Genomic DNA, 14,878 nt, shown 5'->3' with positions numbered 1-14,878 from the left:
TGTGATGCAAAGAAACAAAAAATGTACACATTTCTTACAAAATTGTAACAAAGACTGGAAAGTGTTTTTGTTTGCTCTGGAGCAACGCTGTGTAGCTGTTTAGCCTCTGCGAGGATTTGTCCACATTTGTAGACACCAAAGTAGTCTCCCAGATTTGTGTCCCAAGTTCAACTGGCACAGAACTCACAGAAAGACGGACAGAGGGAGAAAGAGTACGAGACAGAAAACAATTTGGTGGTGCAAATACAGAGAATGAAGGAATCAATGTAAATGGAAGGAAGGGCAAAAAAAGGTGAGATGAAAAGGGATGCATGTGGAAAAGTTGGGTGAACCCCACCCCGACCCGAAACAAAAAAAATGGAGAAGGGGGAAAAAAAAGATTATCAGGGAGTGTTCACATAAAAAAGCACAAACAAATTTTGTGTTCTTTTATTACTAAATATAGTGCAACAATAAACATTGCATTTCTTTCACCCTTTCACTTGCATCTGATGAAGTCAACTTTGCTTTCCCCGCTTTTTTCTGTTCTTAACACTTGTAAATACGAGGAGTAACCCTTGTTTTGTCACTGTCCTGTGCCACAAGGTCAGTCCTCCTTTCTGGGAGAAAACAGGCTTCAGATTCAGAGACGTAAACATAACACAGACCCTGCTCGAAACAAGACAAAAAAATGGAAAAAAAAAACAAAAAAAAAAAACAGGAGGAACTTAAAGAATAAAAGCAGAACAAGTGTTGGTGGTGTTTTGGGCAGCATGTAATTTTGGAAAGGCAGGGCAGTTTTGATGGTGGCGATGACCCCCGCAGTCAAATAGCCAAATCCTCAAGGAATAAAAACCAAGCTGTGTGAACCACAGCGCCCCTCCTGGACAACAGTGTTGTGTGCAGGAACGACTGCGGCCTTTGGACTGGTCGGGCCTTAGAAGGCCTGCTGGGCTGGATTGTAGTTGAACGTTGTTGGCACGTGAGGCCTCTCTTCCAGCTTGTCATACTCCAGATGAAATTCCTTAGAGATGCAGACACAGATCAGTTTAACATGATTTGAGGAGCTCTAATCCGCAATGAAAGTCAGCCAAACTGTCGCATTCGCATTTCGCCAGAAGAACAAGAGGGGAAAGAAGCAGCGGAAAGACAAACTCTTACCTTGGCTACTTTCCTCCAGTTAAGACAATCAAAAAAGTAGTAGGTGCCCCTCTCATAGGTGTTCGTCTTCAGTGTAGGCTCCATGCCAGGCGCCCTTGTTATCCAAACCCGCTCTTCTTTGTGGTACCTCCAGTCCCGGTTAAAGCTGCAGAGTGAAGTTACGAAAGAGGACTAAGAAAAAAGGGGAAGAAACCCAGCGATTGAACTGCGTCCATCATGACATGTCCACCCAATGAACCTCAAATACCACATGAATCAAAGTTTCTCATCTAAAGAGGGAAGAGCTGCTGAGAGCCTGCCACATGTTTACATGACTATTAGCAGAACTCTAAATGGCCTGTCAAAAATGTCTTGGAAATTAAACTTGAACGACAGCAGTTATTGCAGCAATATTGTCTGTCTGTGTAGAGTACAGACAGACAATATTGCTGCAGCAATCAACACTCAGCAGGTTTCAGTACTCACAGCTCTACTGCTGCCAAAAGCTGTAGCAGGTCTCCACCATTCATGTAGTACAGGTAGAACAACAGGTCTTCACCGTATCGAGCCAGTTTGATTGCAGCCAACTAGAGTCAAAGTAGCAAACAATGAAAAGAATTAGTTTTGTTCCCATATGTGCAAACTGAGGACTGCAACCACTTTTCCGTAGCTCATAATTACCTTGTCCCTTATGTGGATATTGGTTAAGTACTCAGAGGGAACATGGAAGTCTAAAAAGGCAAAAAAGGGTGTAAGTTTGCAGGTTTCAAAAGAGGGACTACAACATATGTCACTTCACCAGACTATTATTAGAAGCCTTTTCATGCTTGTTCATACCATGAAAATCAATACAATGGTTTTACCAACACACAGTCACCAGAGAGGAGCTGGTTACATAATAACACGCATTTCTGCCAACAGCCAGCTGCCTACTAATCAAATAGATTTTATTGAGTTGCACTAACAAGCAAATGACAAAATCACAAGGAGTTATGCTACATTAATGGAGATGTTGATTACTGTACGTCTCCACAAAAGTAGAAATGATCACCACTCATCATATTTCCACATGTCAATGTACAACTCTCATTGCTCATTGAATACATCCCCTCTTGGCATTGACTACAAGCTACTAACAAAGCAAACTGATGCCAGTATTAGGAGTATCAGACCTAAACCTAATTATGATTCTGTCTGTATCTGGACTTGAGTACAAAATGAGTGCCAGTGCTAATGTTTTCAAATTAGACTTTATAATGAAATTATTGTGATATTTATTGGTTTACAGTGACATGACACACAACAGGAAGTGTGCAGCTAGGTGAGGAGGCTTCACCTGGTTCCTAACAACTTCTCTCACTCCACGTGCTTCCTGTCCGTCATTATAAAAATGTGTTCAGACTGGCTCTGACCCAAAAGGATTAAATAATTGCCCTCTCCCCACACACGTCACGTTAAGGTCTTACCAATATCTTGAGGTCGACAAGGTGCTGAGGCCCAAGGAGAGGCGAATTTGGGGTACAAGTTTCTGTCAGAGAATAAAGTTGCAGTAAGTTCTTGCTGTTATTAATATACACAGCAGAGAATTTGCACTTATTTGCATTACAATGAGTCCAACAGACAATTCATACCATAAAACAGAATGCTAATAAAAAGGAGGGTTAAGTTGTCTGGGCACTGACAAGTTATGACTATAATACATGTCTCCAACATTGTTGGACTGGGTGTTTAACCTCTAACCTTAACGAAACAGTAAATAGACTAGAACAGTTGTCTTACTCTGGTGAGTTTAAGTTGAGTCCCAGTGTTGTGAGGTCACTCCCTAACGCCAGATGGACCATCCCGGGATCAGTCTCTGCCGCCCGGATAAACGTCAGCAGGCCAATCATGCCAAATTGGTCCGTCACCATTCCTGAGGGAATGTTCGTCACCCGACCTGCAGCGGCACAATAAACTCACAGTTCAACAAACTGCTGAGACTGCGCTGTGATCTACAGTTAATACTTTGCGTCAATACATTACCTCCATATTTCTAAACCACACTTTGTGCACCCATTGGAGAGCAAACCAAGCCAATTATTTTTTTAACAAGTGATGGTCACAGACAAGCCAAAGGAAAGGTGATGATGGTCTGTATCACAGTTAACATATTCTTTTGGTTTCCTCACTGTAGCCTATCCAATAATTATCTAACACTAAATCAAGGGTAGAGAGCCCAACTGCCTCACCCAAGTTGTGCGATTAAGAAGGGATGTCTCAGAGGAATTGGAGCGATACGATTGGCTGAGAGGTCTCACCATCGGGCAACACCTGGATCCCTTTCTTCTGGTTGTTGTTCTGTGCTGAGGCTGTCTTGTCTCCGGGGAACTTGGGCCCATCTGCACTGGATGTGCTCTTGCTTGTGGAGTTCAAGTTCTAGAAAAAAGAGAAACAGTTTTAAACGCAGGGAAATAAAACTTGATGATTAGTAATTCTCTTCGATCACACCCTGTCAGCGTGTGGTGCAAAGTCAGCAGTGGCTCACACTTACAGTTTTGCTGTCGTCGTTGTTCAACGTAGGGTCCTTGTAGTTGGGGCCAGGCAGTGCAGGGAAGTCCTCATTATGGATGGAGAAATCCTGTGTCTGTTCAGTTGATGGCTTTGTCACCATGCCAACTTGATGATGGTGATGATGAACACAGTGAAGCATAAATTATATTTGTTGTATTAAGTAATATTTTTAAATGACGTCTACAATTCATCTTTCTATGGACTCAGATGTGCACTGAAACAAAGCCTTGACTAGGATTATTAACCCAAGAAGCTGATAGTCATTTCCTCTCCTAGGGACACCTCCTGTGTGACGCTAATGCGTGTAAAAATAAAACACTTTCTCCAGCCTAATGGCCTACCATAAGGAGCCCTTCCAGCCAATGGGTTGAGCACCGGTGTTGGGTTTCCAGTCCCATCTCTCCGACTCCTGTCTGCTAACGCAGGGAAGTCTGACAGATCCAGTCCCGTTACATTTTCACTCCCATCTGCAACGACAGGAATGTTAGGTAGTTGCAATGTCACCTTCAACACAATTTATCTGTGCAATAGTGTGGCAATTATGAACTTGATGATGTAATTTTAATGCACTGTACATGAATAAAAGGATAGCCCTTCCCCAAGTAATAATTTGTTCTGCAGTAACTCACTGTCTGTTTCTTACTTTACTTACATTTTTACTTACTGAAAATTTACAGAAGAGCCAAATCAGTTAATGCTGCCACACATTTATTAGTCGTTGTGCTTCTAGCTTAAGAAAATATTATTCACTGTTTTATTCATGACAGAATATGATTTCGGTGATGGAAAGTGAAGAGAAAAACAATGGGAGATCTTACTTAAAGACTTAATTTAAAATGATGAAGTATAATAAAACATTGTGCAACAAGTGGTGTTTATGAAATTTACTTCTCACTGTGGCTTTTAATCAGACTGCTGTCTATTTCTTAATACTGTATATAAGCACAGATACATTTCAGGGGTATTAAATAAAACTCGACATTAATGAACCTTAGATTAACCTACCCAGGTTAAACAGTCTAACCTGTGCCATTGAAGATGTTGCTTGATAATGAGTTGTTCATCCCGAACGCCTGATTGCGGTTCATACCAAATCCTGACATGCTACAGAAAGAGAGGAGAAAACCAAAACAAAAATATTAGGCCAAACTTCCAAATATTAACTTTCCTTAAAATGTAGAACAAAGACTTGGGTCTGTCTACCTGTTTATGGTGAAGGGCTGGCGTGCTGGCTGCTGTTTGGGCATACAGATGATACTGGGTGAGCTACGATTGGGGCTGCCCAGCCCCGAGCTGCCCATACTATTGGTCCTCCCGCTCATCCCAATGCCTTGACCGACCTGAGAGTGGTTCAGCATGTTCCTCGAGTTCATCGGCAATGTCCCCCTATTAAACCACAATGAGGTCTGGTTCAGTTTTTGCTCAATTCAAGGCAACGGCAACTCTATTTCCAGGTATTATACACTGTTATAAACCAGACAAAAGTGTGTTCAAACTGTGTCTGAAAACTCAGAAACAAGTGGCTAACACCTTCACACACACCTGCTGGGTGATGGAGGGGTATGAAGGGACATGGTGGGGACTCCTGTTGTGGGAGTGATATGACTTGGTAGCTGCGTGCCTTGTGTTAGATTTCGGTTTAACTGAGGCGTATTGTTCCCCATGCCCCTTACCGAGAAACCCAGTGCACCTGGAGAAAGACAGAAGAAGAAAAACAGGAAGATAAACAAATACTGTCAGGAAACACAGAGAAGTTTCTTCTGCTCTTTGCCAAAACAAATATTTGGGAAATGTCTTTCAAACTTTTAGTAACTCTGGATTTACTAGTGAGAATTCATCTAAAGAATAGCTTACATTATTAGCTTTAAAAGTAAAATACTAAAAATGTAAAACCAAAAAAAAAAAAAAAAAATTTTTTAAATATGCTACATATGTTGTGATTGACTGTGAGAAAACAATTCACTCACTTTGTGGACCATACAAACTTGCACCAAGCTGCGACAGCTGACCTGATGACGATGGTGAGGGAGAGGACAGCATCTGAAAGAAAACATTTGAGGAGAGGACGGAGCAAGATAACAGTTAAATGCCTCCCCTCACGCTAAGCCAAGAAATGACACAAAGTGTGCAGATATGGGGACAAAACTCACATCTTTATCCGACCGATGTGGGAACATCGACGGCTGGTTGTAGTACATGCTTTCATCAGTAAAGTCGTTATCGACTACCTCAACGAACTCTACAAATTTCTTTCTAGCACCAAACATGCCTTTTGTCACCTGAAGAGAAAACAGAGATGCTGTTAAAGATGTGCAGGAGAAAGAAGGCAGGCAAGAGATCAAGAACAAGACTAACCCAAACTCAGTTTCACAGTGGCCATCACATTTCAACTTTAAATACAGAGATTTCCCCTCAACCCCTATGTTGCCAACATCTCCTATAAAACTACACAAGTTTCACCTATAGTGTCTTCAACTACTTTTAGAACTTTTTAATATCTGATGGCATTGCAATGCATTTAGTCTGCATCCGTTTGCTCCCACTTAAAACTTTACCCACACTACACAAACCTAAAACTATAACTCTTAAAGCACAGTTATTTTCTATGGGTGCACCTTCAAACCAGATGGAAAATTATGGATGCATCAACTTGTCACAATTCTTTGTAATTCACTGTGACATATTTGGCATCGTGGAGTTGTGAAAATAAAGTTTTGAAGAGTGTGTGTCTGGTTTATAACGGTGCACACGCATATGGAAAGATGTTGAACTTCCATAACAAAATAAACTATTCATTTTTTCTTCAGTATGTAATAAATAAATCAGGTGACAGCAGAGCTAACCGGTAACTTGCTTCTTGACAACCTTGTGTGGTTAATAGTATTTCAATCTCAGAGTAGTTACCTAATTTCACACTGTTGGGAAGATGAACAGGAGCAGTGCTAACAGGCTAATTAGCCAACACTGCTGTAGCTAACGTTAGCAGGCTACCTGTAATCACTCGGTGTTAGCATAGTTAGCTTAACGTCAGTTTGCGAGCGGGCTACCTTTACAAGGACAACACACCGAATCCTTTCTACTTCAAGACACTCTGACTTAGTTACAAAGAAGCAGCCAGTATCAGGCAGCCGTACAGGCCCTCTCTACATCTATATATCCACAACCAGCTGTCCGTTTGCTCGGTTTAGTTTACGCTCCGTTTGCAGCAGCAGCAACAGCGACAATCTGCTGGAGCTAAAGGCTAACCACCCGCTCCGTGTCGAAACGGAGGAAAACAGTGAGATAAATGGCTCGTGCTGAGGGGGTTCAAATTGTTTCAGAAACGTTTCAATATGACGAAAACTAAGTAAAAATACCCTCACCGCATCAATTTCCCTTCTCTTCGTTAGATCCAAGATGGCTGTGTGTATTCTAAATCGAAAGAGGGATAGCCTTTACCCTCTGACCTTACAACCTGCTGACCACTTCCGTACACAATCCCGAACATGCCTGGGAGTGTGCTCCACCAGTCCCACGGCGTGCTGAGATATAAATAAGACAGAGAACAAGAAATAAAACCGTCAATACAAATCATGTACATTTGGCAGTGAATATAAATGTCGAGCCCCTGCCTCCCTCCTGTGATCATCACTGTGCTGTCTGTAGCTCAGTCACTACTCAGTGTAGTAATAATGTCACAATATCCAAATGTGCACACACCTATTTGATTAACTTAGTCCCTCATGACTATGACATCAGCATTAGAGTAATGTCTTTACAGTTTCTTCAGGGCCTCTGTCAGGTGGAGTCTGATACTACAGCAGAGATTTTTGAATCTTTGGATTTTTGAATTTTTGACAGGAAACTTTCTCCTACAGAAAAGGCTAGTTTACCAACTGGACAAAGTAGGCAGGCTTGTTCACTATGTATCAACTGGTTTGTGCTGAATTAAGCGCATCCTGCTTCATTTATCTATTACCTTAAGTCCCTATTTTGGAGAGAGGCCTGTCAAAATATGTATATTTATTTCTTTTTAATCCAATTATCACACAACAAATATGGGGCTTAGCAATCTGTGCCCAGAAAAGTGGAAGACTGGGGTGTTCACAGAGACCCAGCAACTTATTTTTTGTCATGGGACTTCCTGGCAGGTTAATTCATACCAGCCTGCAGGATACTGACATTTCTTTTAATTATCATATTTGGGCCAGAGAGACCATCTCCTCCAGCTGCTATTCTGGTTGAATTGTGCTCAACTTCCTATAGCAAATATACATGTTGCAAGAAATAATGACCAAGCATAATGGGAGAGTTACTTATACCTGAGCTTTTCCTGCTGTGACATGTCAAAATGTCTGCCATGAACAGGGTCTCTTATGGCAGTCACATGTTTCTTTCTCTGTGCTTGGTCTGTGTTGTGCTGCTGGCTGTTTGAGGCCCCCAGGCACTGAGTGGATAAGGAGAAGGACAAGTGCTAAAAACAGTCTGTCAGTGAGCGAAAACAGACGAGGAGCAACAATTGCCCCTTCCGATAAGGAAAATGAAATTCCTCCCCAGTTTTATCTGGTTGGAAAGTTGCACTAATGAAGGTATGCAAGATAGCACGGGCAAATCACACCTCAGACAGGCATGGATGATTTGCAGCTTCTAACAATTGAGCAGTGAGATTCCCCCTGAGTAAGATAAATAGGAAATGATATTCTGCTTTGCCTACGAAGAAAACTAAAACTTGAGCTCCTGGATTTGGATGATTTACAGAGTGGTTATGGCACTGAAGTCTTGACACCACAGTGACCCCACAGCTGATCTCCAGGCAATTCAAACAGGCATGTACAATGTGGCACTGACAAAACACAGACCTACAGAGCCACACGCCCTCCAACACATTCAGTACATCTCTCAGTTTTCCAACTTGATTTCCCTTCCCTGCAGAAACATTTCAAAACATGCAATGATTAACTGCTAATTTAAGCCAGAGTAAAACACACACACACACTCTCTCTCTTTGGTCTCCCTGTGAACACTGACAAATTCTTGACATTATTCCACAGTGGAGGTCCACTTGTCTGGCCCAGTGGCACAGACCCGGGGCTGCGTCCAGGCCGATTAAAACAGAATGTAAATGACCTTCGCTGCTCTTTCATCACAAAGCACTTCTTATGCTTATCCGTGGCACCCTGCCCCTCCCTGTCTCTCTCTCTCTCTCCCACCTCTGTCATCTTGGAGAAGAAGGGGGGGAAAGTCATTAGGCGCAAATGGGGAGGAGAGAGCAGCTACTGGTTGCTATCGCCATGAAAGTCGGGGCAAAGCTCAGAGCTCACTGAGAGTAGTGCGAGGACTGCACTGGGGAATATCTGCCCAGGGAATACAATAGGTTTTCAGCTCATTAAGTTGGATAAACAAATGGCTTTCTGTAGGAGATGCTGAGAGTCATGGACGTCAGCAGGAAAACATTGGAAAGCAGGTGTTTTTCAATTCTTATTATGATCATCTTTACGCTTATTATGTCTTCTGTTTCCTTCTTGATGACAGGTGATGCTTATTGTCTTTGTAAATAACTTGCCAGCATGGATTTTATCACATGAAAGGGTGTAATTCAGCATCATAATCATGTAATTGCTGCTACATGCAGCTGCACATGCTGATGCAGTACTACAAAGATGTATTACACTGTTATAAACTTGTTTTGTTTTTGCATATTATCAAGATCAATAACTCCAGAGGGACGGTGGAGGAGCATTAATGGGATGCCATGAAATTGAGCAGAAGACGCCAACAGCCTGCTTGAGTGCAACCCTCGTCTGGCACTTAACTAATGTGGAGGACCAGTAGTGTGTCAGAGACAGTGAGGAAGATGGGCAACGCCATGCGAGGTGTCGTCGCCTTCATTCCTGCAGAGCGCTGTCAGCGCTTCTTAGTGGGGGACCTGAAGGAGATGCCTCTTGATCGGACCCTGGACCTGAGCAGTCGGCAGCTGCGTCGGCTACCTGTTGCCGCCTGTGTCTTTGATGAGCTGGTGAAGCTCTACCTGAGCGGCAACAACCTCAGCACTTTACCCGTTGAGCTGCAGGGCCTCAGGAAGCTGCAGCTGCTGGCCCTCGACTTTAACTGTTTTGAGGAGCTCCCCGCAGCTGTTTGCAGATTGCCCCAGCTCAGCATCCTTTACCTGGGTAACAACAGGCTTTACCACCTCCCCAGAGAACTGAGAGAGCTCAAGGAACTTAGTACCCTGTGGCTGGAGACTAATTGCTTCACTGTTTTCCCTAAGGTGGTTTGTGAGCTTTCTAATCTCAAGACGCTGCACCTCGGTTATAACCAGATACGGAGTTTACCGAAAGAACTTAAACGGCTGGAAGAGCTAAGAAGTATCTGGCTTGCTGGGAACCAGCTGGCAGAGTTCCCACCAGTGTTGCTGGAAATGCACTTTCTAGCTGTCATTGATGTGGATCGGAACAGGATACGCCGCTTCCCAGGCTTGTCTCACATGCAGGGGCTGAAACTTGTCATTTACGACCACAACCCCTGCGTTAATGCCCCAGCGGTAGGCGAGGGAGTCAGGAGGGTCGGACGCTGGGCAGACAGCTCAGACGACGAGCAGGAGGACGATGGGTCGAAGGCAGCCAGTGAGACCACAGCCGAGGTCACAGAGGTGCAACCTGAGGAGGAGCACAACATTTAGGGTCAAGGAACAAAGTGACCCTCAGCCGTGGCCAGGATGGCGTTCAAGTGGAGCACTTACAACGGAGGGGTGTGATGTACGTCAGGCTGACAGTCTGTGGTCCATATATGGTAAACCAGTCATACAAACTTTAATGTAAGACGCTTATCCAAAAGCGTGGCCTCTGAGAAAAGGGAATTTGACTCTTGAATAAAAAATGTTCAGTATGTTCTGTTACTGATATGCATGAAATATCAGTGTATTGTTTGAATTTGTAAAACTCTGTATATGCCTTTAAATAATTAGTTGCAGTGACATTGTAAATTGCTATTAATTTTCACTAACATCAGATTTTCAGTCAAGTCAAAAAGTTTTGAGCATTTTTATCTCATGGTAAAAGACATCTATCTTGGAAAGTGTACAGAATTTTACAGGTAGTAAACAGTAAACAGTACTTACACTAATGACAGAATGACATTCATACTGTTCTATTAACTTGACTATGCAGTTAGTTGTTGCTGAGGCTACTCTGTGGGTCACCTATGAATTTGCTCAGTTCAAGGTAACCCTGAAGATCAATGACAGGCACAGGCGTGAGACTGCACCGTATAAACTCAAAGGTTATGTTGGAGTACTTACTTAAATACCACAGAGGCCAAGAAAAAGAAGTCTGAGATAATATCTGTACCTGCTGAGGCTAAATACCGGAGGTTTTTAATACAAGTGATGGATGGTTTTAGTCAATTAGTGCACTCCTTACCGAGACCAATGCATAATTCATCTGATAGATTGAAGCTGTGGCTTTGAATAAAGGCTTCTAATGGGCCTTAATATCATCACTATAAGGTTCTGATTTGAAACAGATCATAAATGCAGCTTTCCAATCCCTCATTGTACCAGGAAAATCTTCTGTAAACAAGATCAAATGTCATTGTGCAATGTTCCATTTTGCACATTTTGAATCCTTTTTGACTAAATTTTAATAAGAGAGATATTAGTAGGCTGCATACAGCCATTTTGCCAGAAATGTGATTATTTCTAATCACATGTTGTTATAGTGCCTCGTGTAACCCCCACATCTGAAAATTTCCTCACATCACTTTCATATGTTGACTCACAGGATCACCAACATGATGAGTGAGATAACAGAGGACGTCCTTAAAATATCAGAAAATGTAACTAAAATCTTCACAAACTTCTCAGATATAAGGACAAATCTTCTGAGAAGAAAAAAAAAAGACTGGTTTAGATATTTTTATGATTGTGATTTCTGACAATGATATTTGATTATTTTACTTTTAAAAAACAAATGGCTGTTTAATATGTTGTATTTCAAACGATGAACATTTGAAGTAATAGATAGAGTAATGGTAGATAAGGTTTAGATAAATCACTGGAAAAGCACAATTTAAATACAATGGTGTCAGCAATCACTGCTTATTTTTAAAATGCTTTTTATTTGTATTTTTGATTGGTTAGTGTGTTATTTATCCAGCATTCAATACGTATTTTCCAATGGGGGGAATTGGACATATTAACAGAGGTAAATTTTTCTTTTTTCTGTGTATTTGACAGAAAAAGAAGTCTCAGGCTCTTGTCTTAATATCTCATAAAATGCAGACAAATGAAATAAACATTCCTGCAAACCCCACTTTAGAGCTCCACACTATCAGATGTTTCTATAGACTAGACTTGTTGCTGATGGTAGTTCAAGCGGCTTTATTCATTGACAGGGATGTCAACCAAACTTGTGTTAAGACACATTAAAGAAAAAGTTTCACACTGCTGTATGTTATTTATTTGTTTAATTCAGTATCAATGCATCAGTAACACCTACCCATGTAACTTCAGAGGCATTTACAAGAATACTCTAAACGACAGAATCCAAGATGACCAAGTGAGAGGTGCTTCATATCAATATCTTTGGTAATAAATCCTACATCAACACAACTTGCACAAACCCTTTCATATACTTGCATAAACCCTGAACTCCCCTGAAGAGTAGATTTGAAACATGGAGGCTGAGATATATCCCAGCAATTCTTACATTACTTTGTCATCATTAGCTTTACCAACAAGACTCTGTTCCACAATAATAGCTTCACTTATCCTTCTCATACTGTATGTTCCCAAATGTTAAATACAGACACATTTAATTAACAGAAATAATAACAATATATTTCTTAAAAGACCCAACTAAAATATCTTGGTTCCTTGTCGTGATGAAAACACAATAAACACCATTTTCACAACATTAAACTGCAGAGTGTAAACTGCACTGTAACAGATCCTGAATACAAGGATCAAATGGAATGAAAACCAACTGTGTAAAAGCGTTGAACCCTCAACTTAATGTGCCACGGCAGTTAAGCCAGCAATTACACTGAGACAGAATGTCTCTATTTGCTGGATGAAAAAGAATAATAAATGCAACAAATTTCTCATACCCCTCAGGCTGGACCATTTCGCAATTTTTTTTTCTAGGAAGTTATTAAAAACAAAGATGCTTTTTTGGGGCAAATTTTCCAAATCCAATTGCTCTGAGAGAGTCTCTGAGAAAACATATCACGAGGGAATGTTTGTGCGTACCCTCTAAAAGTATGGGAATTAAAAATTTTGTCGAGTATGGGGCAGTTACATTAAAAAAGAATTCACATCTACTTACGTCTGAACTGGTGATTAAGTGTCACAGTCGTCTTTTATGGGAGGACTGTCATTATGTGTGGCTCAAATGTCAGCTGGCCGTGACTGTGAGAAAATGCTGCCCTACAGACATCAGTACAATAAAACACAAGCAAGTTGGACTGACTTAAAAAGGGTGTGCTAAATTGTTGGTAATGCCAAATTCCTGCTGATAATACTGTTGGACAAGCCAGAGCTGGAGTGCAGCACCTCCTGGTATGGGCACAACCAAAACACAAATGGCACAGACATGAGATTGTAATAGTGCTGTTGTCTTCACCCACTGAGCAGACAATAAGCAGAAAGACATGAGCAGAGGTCAAAGGTACAATGAGGTCAACTTATCAAGGCAAGACAATAAGCTGTAGTTAGCTTAAACAGCACAGGTAATATATTCTCGTGCATTGGTATTGGTACTGAAACAGTGGGATTGTTTGAATCTAGCAGTGTCTATCTGCTAAGGAGTGATTATGTGGCACAAGAACATACACTACAGGTACTTTAACTGTGTGCAGCAACATGGTTCACAGGCTCATCCAAGGTCCGGGTCTCTGTCGGAGCATCGTCTCACCCGGGTGAGGCGGCAGGCACCCATTCATCGTGTCTAAGTCGTCTTTCTCATCGGACCCCTTGGAGTCATGAGACCCTTCCTCCTTGGTATCTGGTGCATCATCCCCAGAGGCATCTGGGACAACTGATGGCACCTCTGCCGCTGTGTCATTCCCCTGGAATTCAGACGTTTCATTCACAGATCCAATCACTTTAGGAGCGTCAAGCTCCCTCTGGGAGTTTTCCCTCTCCATGCGCTTCCGAGCCTCCTCTCTTCCTCTGCTGGATGCGGGTGTTGTCCCCCATCATAACCCTGACTCTTACTTGGTCTGGCGGCCAGAGCCCGCCCCATATGAACTGCAGGTAGCTGAACAGCACGATGACACTGAGGAAGGCAAAGTTGGTGGCCACGCCGATCACTGCAGATGTCAGGGGGAAGTTGTACAGAACGTATCGTATACCAGTGAAGTAGGCATGGATACGGAGCTGAGATGAGTAGATCTGCACTTGTTTGGACTGGATCTCGATGACAGCACCAACAGTGGGTTGATAGGCATTTGTCTTGTAGTCTGAGAAGAGCTCGACTTCGATGAGCTGCTTCTGCTCAGCCATCCCAGTCAAAAGGAAAGGAGAGAACAGCAAAGTGCTCAGGGTCTGCAGGAGGCTGGAGCGGTAATGCAGCATTGTAGATCGTCCCACTGATGAGACAGTCTTCCCACCCTTGGTATAAGCAAACATCTTGACCATGAACATACCCAACTGTTCATTCACCGGAGACTCTGGCATCTCTAACTCCAAGGATATTCGATAAGGCTGGCCATAAGCCATCACCTGGTCCCTCTCATTCTTCATGAAAGAGATGTTGGCAGTGGGGAATGAACAAAGCCCTGCTTGTGAGGCATCACAATCAGAGGTGTAGAAGAAGTGCACAGGGGTGGAGAAACTCACAGTGGGCATGTAGGAGTAGTAGAAGCTTCCATAGAGGAAGATGGACACCCAGAGAAGCAGACCCAGGACACAAAACAGGATGGCTGCCTGAAATAAAGTCCGCCGGGCTTTGAGGAGAGTAACAGCTGCCACATCGTGCAGCCAGTGTAGAAGGGGGCCCATCGCAGCCCCCATCGTCTCTGGTCCGGAGCTCACCGACCTACTTGTGGTCCTGCTTTGGGGTCTCGTTCCTCCTTCGAGCCCTGCTGCCTGCTGCCTCTGTGGTGGGTCCTTATGTTCATACATCAGTGGGTGGCTCCCCTCCGAAACTGTAGCTAATTGCTTATCTTCACCCTCCCATGACAAGTCTGTTCAACTGCACACTCAATAGTCCCACTGTTAGCTTTGGTCCAC

At 42.7% G+C, this 14,878-nt stretch overlaps 3 protein-coding genes across 3 annotated transcripts; 1 reads left to right on the top strand and 2 right to left on the bottom strand.

Moving 5' to 3' along the window:
* Positions 1 to 413: 413 nt before the first annotated feature.
* On the bottom strand, positions 414 to 7,191 carry cnot2 (CCR4-NOT transcription complex, subunit 2). The gene is made up of 15 exons (XM_018664111.2): positions 7,032 to 7,191; positions 5,820 to 5,948; positions 5,637 to 5,709; positions 5,212 to 5,359; positions 4,873 to 5,055; positions 4,694 to 4,773; positions 4,011 to 4,136; positions 3,650 to 3,774; positions 3,417 to 3,534; positions 2,899 to 3,055; positions 2,586 to 2,647; positions 1,801 to 1,850; positions 1,606 to 1,706; positions 1,141 to 1,285; positions 414 to 1,003 (listed from the first exon to the last, which is right to left on the bottom strand). The coding sequence occupies exons 2-15, from the start codon at positions 5,934 to 5,936 to the stop codon at positions 917 to 919; spliced, it is 1,572 nt and encodes a 523-aa protein (XP_018519627.1). The 5' UTR covers positions 5,937 to 5,948; positions 7,032 to 7,191; the 3' UTR covers positions 414 to 916.
* Positions 7,192 to 8,907: 1,716 nt separating this feature from the next.
* lrrc10 (leucine rich repeat containing 10) lies at positions 8,908 to 13,075 on the top strand. The gene is made up of 2 exons (XM_018664113.2): positions 8,908 to 9,112; positions 9,356 to 13,075. Exon 2 carries the CDS (start codon positions 9,464 to 9,466, stop codon positions 10,325 to 10,327), a length of 864 nt encoding a protein of 287 aa, XP_018519629.1. The 5' UTR covers positions 8,908 to 9,112; positions 9,356 to 9,463; the 3' UTR covers positions 10,328 to 13,075.
* LOC108875299 (seipin-like) lies at positions 12,097 to 14,779 on the bottom strand. Its single transcript, XM_018664112.2, is given in 2 exon segments — positions 12,097 to 13,812; positions 13,814 to 14,779. Coding segments are annotated over 2 exon segments (1,257 nt in total). The 5' UTR covers positions 14,771 to 14,779; the 3' UTR covers positions 12,097 to 13,512.
* Between the last annotated feature and the right edge of the window lie 99 nt (positions 14,780 to 14,878).

This window comes from Lates calcarifer, linkage group LG10 (assembly GCF_001640805.2).
Source record: "Lates calcarifer isolate ASB-BC8 linkage group LG10, TLL_Latcal_v3, whole genome shotgun sequence".
In the NCBI taxonomy this organism is placed as follows: domain Eukaryota; kingdom Metazoa; phylum Chordata; class Actinopteri; family Centropomidae; genus Lates; species Lates calcarifer.
Note: the sequence above shows the minus strand (reverse complement) of the source record. Positions and strands in the feature narration are given on the sequence as shown.

Bases quoted from the DNA above. Each gene is read 5' to 3' on its own strand.
- cnot2 (XM_018664111.2), bottom strand. From the start codon at position 5,936: ATGTTTGGTGCTAGAAAGAAATTTGTAGAGTTCGTTGAGGTAGTCGAT. The intron at 5,360-5,636 runs GTGAGTGAATTG...GTCTTTCTCCAG, and splicing joins AAGTTTGTATGGTCCACAAA to GTGCACTGGGTTTCTCGGTA. The intron at 1,851-2,585 runs GTAAGACCTTAA...TTGCCTTTTTAG, and splicing joins TTGTCGACCTCAAGATATTG to ACTTCCATGTTCCCTCTGAG.
- lrrc10 (XM_018664113.2), top strand. From the start codon at position 9,464: ATGTGGAGGACCAGTAGTGTGTCAGAGACAGTGAGGAAGATGGGCAAC.